We start from the raw sequence: 10,254 nt of genomic DNA on the forward strand, positions 1-10,254 counted from the left end.
ATTGTTTCAATTCAACCCAGGATTCAACTAAAAATAGACAATATTCTGTATATTAACCTAGGGTTTCTACCTCTGGTTGATTTCAAATGTAATGCTATTTTGTAATATTGGATCGTGTTTGCCAATGCAACCAAATATCAACATTTGAATGAGATGTGCACTGTATCTTCTGCTTGGACAGTTCCCTCTGTGCCACTGATTTAGTTTGGCTTTAATTCCAGTTTGTTTACAAATTAATAATTCATATGTTGGATTCACGTCTCCATCTCAACCAAAAAAAGAAAAAGAGTAGGACTAAATCAAATCAAACTTTAAATGAGCTTTTAAATTCATGTTCGATTTGATTTTTACAAATCAATCATTACAGAGGCTGTACCCGAATGATCTCTTGCTTACTACATACTAAAACGTCATTCTTTGTACTAATTGTATTATATCCCACTCGGCACAAACTGGTTGAATCACTGTTGATTCAACATAATTTGCCAATGTATTGTGAAGTGGAATCTACATGGAAAACTCATTGGATTTGAAAAAAGCCATCAGCCAAACCCACCATTGGTGTGCGTGGCCAAAGAGCTCTATTTTAATGTCATCTGACCCAAGCACCAGTTCCAATCCAAGTGCCAATGCCATTTAGCCATCTCCAGGTGTTTACATTTGTTGGTTGACATGAAAATCGAGCTCTTTGACTACGCACATCAGTGGTGGGTTTGGCGTAGAAATGAGAATGCATGAGAAGAAAAGAAACCCAAACTTACTGTAAAATATGGTGGTAATTCTTTGATGTTATGGGGCTATTTTGATTCCACTGGTCCTGGGGCCCTTGTTAAGGTCAACAGCATCATGAACTTTACCCAGTACCAGTATATTTTTTGCCAAAAACCTAGTTGCCTCTGCCAGGAGGTTGAAACTTGACCGCAAGTGGATCTTCCAGCAAAACAATAACCCCAAGCACACATCAAAATCAAGATTTTGCAGTGGCCATCTCAGTCTCCGAACTTGAAACCCATTGAAAACCTGTGGTTTGAATTGAAGAGGGCTGTGCATAAGCGCAGATGAAGGATATCAAGGATCGGGAGGATTCTGTATCTTTGAATGGTCTAAGATCCCACCCAATGTGTTCTCCCTCCTAAAATATATATATATTTTGAAGGCTCAGTGCCATTATCCTCACAAGGTGAGGTTTTGAAAGGAATTTTGATCTGTTCCTTAAAAATGTTTGTATATTACTTGTTAAACAAAATCTCTTTCTCTGTGCAATTGTATAAATATCCAATATAATCTATATAATTTCAAAAATAAATTGAATAAAATACAGCTCTATAGTTGACCGGGCCTGCTCTAGCAGGGCAGAAATTTGTTGAACTGACTTGTTGGAAAGGTGGCATCCTATGTAACATTTGTCACGACTTCTGCCGAAGTTGGCTCCTCTGACTTGTTCGGGCGGCGTTCGGCGGTCGACATCACCGGCTTTCAAGCTATCGCCGCTCCATTTTTCATGTATCCATTTGTTTTGTCTTGTTCCCTGCACACCTGGTTTTCATTCCCCAATCAATCTACATGTATTTATTCCTCTGTTCCCCATCATCTCTTTGTGTAAGATTGTTTGTGTTACGTGTTTGTTGTTGACACGCCAGACTGATATGTTTTTTTCCCGTGGTATTTCACAAAGATGTTTATTGTTAAACATAATTCTTGTGACTGTTTTGCGCGTTTTGCACTTTTGCCTCAATAAAGTGTGCGCCTGTTCACAAATCTCTGCTCTCCTGCACCTGACTTCGATACCAGTACGCACATACCTGACACCTGCTGATGTTAAGGTGACCAAATACTTATTTTCCACCATAATTTGCAAATAAATTCATTAAAAGTCCTACAATGTGATTTTCTGGATTTTTTTTCTCATTTTGTCTGTCATAGTTGAAGTGTACCTATGATTAAAATTACAGGCCTCTCTCATCTTTTTTAAGTGGGAGAACTTGCACAATTGGTGGCTGACTAAATACTTTTTTGCCCCACTGTATATATATTTATATATATCAACAACAGAAAAATACCACAAAATTAGTGAAGTAGTCCTTTATTACTCCCGTATGACGGGAGAAAAATACTCCTCAGTCAAAATTGACATTTGTTTTTTTACCAGAAGAAATGCAGGAGTTAATATTATAGTACCTATGTGAGATGTTATAGATTACAGTCAGTGTCCAGATTTCAGACTATTATTCAATTAACCCATCGGAACAGTAGACTGCATAGCACCTCACAATCATCACGCATAACATAGCAGGCACTGCTATCATCCTCTTTTACAACTTTAACGTTAACGTTGACGTTGTCTTCCAAAGATCCCAAAAGCATTTGGCAATTGGTGTGTATTTGGCGCGCTACAGTTAGGCCCTGAAGCTTAGGCTACGCACTAACGCCAGGAAAAAAAGAATATGAAAGAAAAATATCAATTTAGCCGATAGATATGAATTACACATTTATGGATTTTTTTTATGCCTTGTTTTATTTTGATTCAGTCAACCAGCGCATCACTAATGTTTATTACAATGCTAAATGATGACGAGTCATTAATTAGTCATCAGAATGCCACTTTATAACTTCAGGTCCTTAACCGTACAATAATGAACAATCACGTCATGAAGCATGAGACAGTCCATATCATGATGATCCATCCTCCTGTGCAGCATGCAGACAGGTGGTGATAGGCTCCCCCAGCCTTCTTTAAGTGAAATAAAAAAGACCCTGGCAATTTCCCCAGCAGTCTCTCCCAAGCCGCGCTCCTGTCTGTGCAAATTACATGTTTCCCACTTCTCACTGTCTCCTGGGGTGATCATAGCATGCATCGGGCCCCGTGGCTCACCGTACACTAATAGGACCAGAGACAGGCTTCCCCAGTATGCAAATGTGAGAGATTTCACTCTCAGACTCAGCATGACAATCACTTCCCTGAAGAGGATGATGACTGCTCAGGCTTCCTTGTCTGAGTGAACTCAGGTTCTCATTAATGTCAGAGGATAGGTTCAAGAGACAGGTTTAGTATCAGTTATGATACTGGTTGGTTATGCATCCATAATCCTCCACTCTATATTCACTCAAAATGAAATGTAATGATCATATCTTTATTTTACAATCAACATTCGCTTTTTATTATGGATGTGTAAAGTATTAAAGGTGGCTGTTGTAATGACATCTGATTTCAAATTCACTGTCTCCTATTTTCTGTGCCGTTCAAGAGGATAATTGGTGAGACATGTCTGCCCTCTGCTGGACAAACAAGGTAGTAGCGACAATTCTGCAAATAAAAACTCTAAACTGTACAAGGATCCATAGGGACAAATAAGGGAGGAACTCTGGTCAAATACTTTGTCCTTTGAGTGGTTGACTACTTCTATGAGGTGTGCAGACGAGTCCAAAGTAACCCCCCCCCCCCCAACCACTTCCTGCCAACACACACTAACATACAGTATACACACACACACACACACCTGGATGTGTTGCATAATTTATGTTCCATATTACCTTACATCTTTACAGTGCCTGTTTGGAAACAAAGCAGTCATTAACTATTCACTGCATGATTTTGAAGTGAAAAATGATTCCGGCCGTGTGGATCCGGAGCGGGTCATTTGTCGCTGAAGCCCCTGGAGTCTGATTTCAGACTGGTGAGTGATATGTGATAGTTCTAATGTTGTTATTTAGTGGGGACATGTGGTGATATTAGTATGGGGAGGGTGTATGGAGTGTGCTGTTCATTCACACACAGTATAGTATACACTTGTAGTGATATTTGAGTTTACTTGTTTTTTTTAATATAACGTATTTTCTGCACAGAGATGAAAAGAAAGAGTGAAATGAATTGACAAACTTCAGTAACTGATCGTGCTTATGATAATCCGGACATTGATCATGAGTGCAATATAGTTTTTCCTCACAATGCAGTTCAATGTATTTGTCGAAATGTTAAAACTCCAATAAGGTTAACAGAAATGAGGAAATAACATAGATATCTATCAAAATAGCCATCTCTCTTTGCACCTTCTTCAGTTTCATCAGTAAGACATATTACACACATAATATACATGAAAATGCTTTCTTGATGAACAAAAGAACAGGGCCTGGTTTCCCAAAAGCACCAGGCTAAGTTTATCTTAGAACCATAGTTTATCTTAGAACCATAGGATCATATGGTTCTAACAAAGAACTTAGCCTTAATATGCTTTTGGGAAACCGTGCGCAGAACAGTCTCCAATAACAACACGTGGGTGGCCAGCATTGTCATGGTGCCTTGCCGATGATCAGAATGCTCATGAGGAAGACCATAATGAAAAAGATCCACATGAAGAACCTGTCCATCACCTTGGCAACCCTCTTCCACTCCGCCCCCTTGGCGCAGGTGGCCCTCTGCTCCCGGAAGCAGTTGGCAATGTACTCCACGTTCCGCACCAGCTTGGAGTCCACCCCGGGTAAGCTGCTGCCGTGACTACAGAACACACAGGGGCCAAAGGTTACTGAGGCCACCGCAGCAGCGACCACGGCTGTCTTTTCATCCTCCGGACAGCAGGGCGGAGCCTCCTTGCAGCAGTCCCCCAGGGGGAGGTTCCTGTTGGACTCAAAGCCCTCGTATTTGGAGCTGGAGAGATGGTTCTTCTCGTCTCTGGTGATGTGGTGTTGGTGTCGGGGCTTGGGGTGACGTTGAGGTCCAGGAGTCTGGGGTCTGGGGTGTTTGTGGCGGTACTGGTTCTCTCGCCCGCTGTTGCCCCCCGGCTTCCCATTGGCCTGGCGGTGGGGGCTGAAGTTGGGTTGGTGGACATCGTCCTGGCCAAAATGTGATGAGGAAGAGGAGGAGGAGGAGGAAGAGGTGGCAGTGGCACAGTTCTCTCCCACCTCGTAGACAAAGAAGATCTTAGACATGTAGTCGATGATGAGGACTTTGGCCCAGTGGGGGACGGGTTTGGCCTCGGCCCCACAGAAGTGGATGTTCATGATGAAGATGGTGAGAGCCGTGGAGGCTGTGATCATCGTCATGGTAGCGATGTAGTACTTTCCTGTGACATACAGGAGAGGGAAAAATGAGTTCATGCACATGTACAGCATGTGCGTATAAGATGCATGCGTGTATGAGACGTAACGTGTGTATGAGATTTGCCGTGCGTGTGCGGGTGAGAGAGTTAGAGAAAGACTAAGAGACGCGGGGGGGGGGATGCGTACACGCTCACCAATAAGCGGCACACTCTCAGACGGCGGCATACTCTCGGCCACCATGAGCTGGAAGACAGTCAGGGCCAGCAGCACAGTGACCCCCAGGGACACCTTCTCCCCAGAGTCAGCCGGCAGGTAGAAGCCCAGCGGAGCCAGGAAGGAGATGAGGAAGCAAGGCAGGAGAAGGTTAAAGATGTAGAAGGAGGAGCGGCGCTGGAGCAGGACGGTGTAGGTGATGTCAGGGTAGGGGTCGGAGCAGCAGCCGTACATAATGACGTTCTTGGTGGCCGGCATGCCGTGGCATTCCCATTCAACGTTCTCCACGAAATCAGACAGGTCCCCGCTGTCCATGCCCATGGCGATGTCAACCTGGGAAGAGACATAGGAATAGAGGGTGAAATATAATGGGACCGTAATAGCAGTGTTTTAGCAGGACGTGTGTAATGTGCACACACACACACACAATGAGTTTGTCTGCATCGATAATGGTAGAATGATATCACCACACACCGAGGAATGTGTGTGTTTGCCTGTCTGCGGCAGGGCAGTCTGAAGCAATAGGACAAGGGCGGTGCACAATTGGCCCAGCGCCGTCCGGGTTTGGCCGGTGTAGGCCGTCATTGTAAATAAGAATTTGTTCTTAAATGACTTGCCTAGTTAAATAAAGGTTCAATAAAAAATAAAAATAAAATATATATATATCATCTGTGGATGTATGCCCATCCTGTATACCTGGTTGCCGTTGTATGTCCAGGAGCCGAAGGTGAGGTTGCACTCCTGGCTGTCGAAGGGGAAGTAGGACACGTCCACCACACAGGAGCTCTTGGTGATGGCCGGAGCATCCCATGTAATCTCCCCATTATAGCGCAGCACCACGTTCGTGTCTAGCGGCCCTGAGAAGTCATCATCCGCCCTGAGAAAGAACGGAGAAACTAGTACCTGTACACTGTAATAACACAACATGACATTTTAGTCAGTGATTTACAGGAGCAATTAGGGTTAAGTGGCTTTTTCAAGTGCACATCGACAGATCGTTCACCTAGTCAGCTCGGTGATTCAAACCAGACACCTTTCGGTTACAGGTCCAACGCGCTCAACCACTAGGCCACCTGCCGCATTACCATGTCATTACTTTAGTATAACATCCTTCTACTGTATATGGGACCATCTTCCTCAATATATATATATATATATATATACTTTGCATTAATACATGACCAATTCATAGACCAATAATTATTGTGAATAAGGGAGGTTGTTTCTAGATAGAATAAGTCATTCCGATATCATGGTACAGTGGCTGTATATATCTGTGTGACGTACGGGCGTACTTGTTATAGAGGACGAGGTCAGGCCTCCACACCAGGCTGCTGGGGATCCGTATGACCTCCAGGCCATCGTAGTCCTCCTTGTTCCACCTCAGGTAGGCATCGTGCCACGTCTGACGGATCCACAGGTACGCTATCAATACCTGGTTCCTCTCATCCTGCATACATAGACACAGTAATAAACATAGGCACAGTAACAAGGCATGTGGACACACACACAGGTAAGGGCAATATGCTACTGTACATGTGTATCTCTCTCTCCCCTCCCTCTCTCTCTCTCTCTCTCTCTCTATATATATATATATATATATATATATATATATATATATATATTTCTCTCACTCTTCCTCGCTCTCTCTATTTCTCTCACTCTTCCTCGCTCTCTCTCTCTCTCTCTCTGTCACTCAATAACCCACTAAAGTCTCAGACTAGCTGTCAGACACAGTGAAATCCAGACCCAGTTTAGGAAGTATCAATGCCAGAACCTGATGCACTGCTTAACCAAAGCAGGGAACCAAGGAGAGTAAAGGAACCTTCATTACACACACACTCGGATACACACACGAACACACAGGTCACACACGCGTAATGTGTCTGTGTGCGTTTCCAAGTGGCAGGATGACATCATCACAGAGACGAGGATGAAGGCCGTAGGACAGATGTCTCGTCTCTCTTCAGCAGACAAGATGCACTTAGTTACTTAGTCAGACACACAGACACGCAGAAGGGGAGGTTGACCCTCCGCTGGACTGAAACAGGAGACGGCTGAGTAACTGTAGGCCGGTACAGTAGGAGGTCTGACGTCTCTCAGACCTCCTAGCTGACCACTGCACCTTGTCATCAGTGACCTCTAATACTAATCTGCACTCAATTGCAATTGCACGATGTGCACCTCCGCACAACACTGTCTCTATTCACCATTGCGACATCCCTCCCCCTGCTTATGTAGATAGATCCCCTCTGTAAATGGTGTATTGCCACTGTAATCAGCCTATGCTCCAGAGTTTTGGTTTATGGTCCCTGTTCTGTATGACGTCCATCTGGACTGGTGTCTGCATTCGGTTGAATTATTGTCTGTTGCTGGCAGCACCTTCTCACCAAGGCAAATTCTGGGTGTTTCTGATTCTCATGCACATCAACAGAGGAACCAACACAATCAACTGGGTAACCAATACAGTGAGGGCATCTTGGCGGACCGATCTGCCCTGCCCGGGTGCATGTTAAAGATTCAGTGCATATGCCTTTCATGCTTGAGTAAAAGACCAGGTGAGTCACAGAGATGACTGACTTTATGCTATATGCAGACTAGACTGTCTTACCAATGAACAGAGCAGCACTGGCAATTTATGCCTTTCTCTCACAATGCTTTATGATCAAAAGTACACAATCTCTCTCTCCACAATATATTTGAAAGTATTTGATCAAGGATGACATTTTGTCAAAGCCTCATCGAGAGAGAAGCCAGTCATAGATTGCCAGTGGTGCTCTGCTCATCGTCGAGACACAGTCAGTCATCTCTGAGACTCACCATGTCTTTGATCTGGGAGAGAGTGATCTGCAGGGTGACGTTCAGGGCTTTGTCTGTGTCCTCCACCGGCCGCAGGGCGTTTGAGTAGTTCTCCATCAGGTCGGTGAGCAGCTGTTGAGCGTACCGGCCCTGAGCCGAGTGAGCCACTGCGATAGGAGAATATAGAAGTTATTTGTTGCAGTCTCCCTTTATAGGTGTAGACTCTGAGGGTTCAAAAGCCTTAATGGCACAGGTGGCATGATATTGGCCCCATGGAATGCTGGTTCAAGCCCCACTCCACAGCTACCCCATTTAATCCACCTGAGCACCAATTAAAGGATGACCTTGTTTGGTGAGAGTATGGTCTGGAGATTGTGTGACTCATGGGTCGAAGTGCCCAAGGGGCATGCCGAACAATCGGTGGTGTAAAGTACTTAAGTAAAAAAATACTTTAAAGTACTACTTAAGTAGATTTTGGAGTATCTGTACTTTACTTTAATATTATTTATTTTGGACTACTTTTACTTTTACTTCACTACATTCCTAAAGAAAATGATGTACTTTTAACTCCATACATTTTCCCTGGCACCCAAAAGTTCTAGTTACAATTTGAATTGCTTAGCAGTAAAGGAAAAAGGTCAAAATCACACATTTATCAGGAGAATGTCCCTGGTCCTCCCTACTGCCTCTGATCTGGTGGACTCACTAAACATAAATGCTTCCTTTGTCAATTATGTCTGAGTGTTGGAGTGTGCCCATTGCTGTCAAAAAAAGTTATAATAAAACGAAATTGTACCGTCTGGTTTGCTAAATATAAGGAATTTGATGTGTAGCATTTACTTTTACTTTGTACTTTTACTCAAGTATGACAATTGAATACTTTTTCCACCTCTGCGAACAATCCAATGTGTAAAATGAGCGCACTTGGATTTATAAAAATACTTTTTGTTGTGAACTATAAAAGCAAAAATGTCGATCTAGGTCAGAAAAAAATTGCAAGGTAATAGTATATAAAACGAGACATACATGTATAGAAATATAATCTTTAGATTTCCATAGCCTAAACTCCTAAAAATGTCCAAATTACAGCACAAGTGCCACTGACTTACCCTGGAGCAACATCGTCGCAAAGCACACAACTGGAACCATCTTCCGCATTTTGGATGAATAAGTCCAGAAGAAAACTGGAGGATGTTGGAGCAAAATAAATAACCACTCCTTGGTTTAAATCCATTCAGGTTTACATGATGTTCATTCAACCCCAATTGAACTCAATTGCTGATAGCATCCTGTAATTTCCTTTCGTCCCCTTCGCGCTTCAGGGCAGCGCTTATTGCTTGGCAGAGGAGGCTGCATGGCCGCTCAGACACGGAATAGGACCCCAGCTATCACGTAGCACGCGCAGACCGAGAGAAACAAGATGCCCTCCGAGCATCGGCTCAGTGCACACAGGATCTATTCAGCTGTCAATCAAACGCTTGGCAGGTGGGCTCGCGGGCCTGCAACAGGCTGTGGGTCATATGAGATAAATGCAGAAGATTCAGTCAATATAATAGTGGATTAACAGTCTTCAAACATAATTGCATGGGTGTCCGGTTTGGATATGGCACAGGAATGGTTGTGTGGTTTTATGGTCATGGGTGCTGTGGTAGTCAAATGGTTATAGCCTACAATTCTCTGGGTTGGTTGCCTTGGAGGGCCCACAGGGGACCTGGGTAATAGGGCACCGAGGGAAGAGATGGTAGAGGATTATATCTGGGTGGTAAAACCAGTAGATGTGTTCTTATGAAGGTATTAAAGTCCAAGACACACAGTTGTCTTCAGAAAACATCAACCTGGGACCTACCTAACTAGCACATTTAGTTCCTTGGAAGTTGTAGGAACATACGTTTTTGGTTTCCCATTGGTTCTGGGAATGAAGCCATATGTTTCGTGACCGTTAAAACTGAACGTTTTCTAAACGTTCAAGAACAGAGGTGAAAAATGAGCCTGTTCTGGGAATGTACATTTTTTTTGGTCGCAGGGAGGTTCTGAGAAAATGTTTCTATGGTTCCCTGAAAGTTTTCCTGGTTGGTCTGATTAACATTCTGAGAATGGAAATTCTAGGTTGTAAATAACATTCTGAGAACGTTTCAATAAGATGTTTAATTACCCTGCTAGCTTAGGTAAACTGTTTTTAACTCCAAGCACAGATATACATTCATTTGC

General features: G+C 43.5%; 1 protein-coding gene across 1 annotated transcript; it reads right to left on the bottom strand.

The window, feature by feature from the left end:
* Nucleotides 1-3,798: 3,798 nt before the first annotated feature.
* On the bottom strand, nt 3,799-9,439 carry LOC109864447 (neuronal acetylcholine receptor subunit alpha-9-II). Its single transcript, XM_020452239.2, has 6 exons — nt 9,156-9,439; nt 8,068-8,213; nt 6,543-6,697; nt 5,944-6,124; nt 5,229-5,580; nt 3,799-5,057 (listed from the first exon to the last, which is right to left on the bottom strand). Exons 1-6 carry the CDS (start codon nt 9,202-9,204, stop codon nt 4,288-4,290), a joined length of 1,653 nt encoding a protein of 550 aa, XP_020307828.2. The 5' UTR covers nt 9,205-9,439; the 3' UTR covers nt 3,799-4,287.
* Nucleotides 9,440-10,254: the final 815 nt, after the last annotated feature.

This window comes from Oncorhynchus kisutch, linkage group LG19, assembly GCF_002021735.2.
Source record: "Oncorhynchus kisutch isolate 150728-3 linkage group LG19, Okis_V2, whole genome shotgun sequence".
NCBI lineage: Eukaryota > Metazoa > Chordata > Actinopteri > Salmoniformes > Salmonidae > Oncorhynchus > Oncorhynchus kisutch.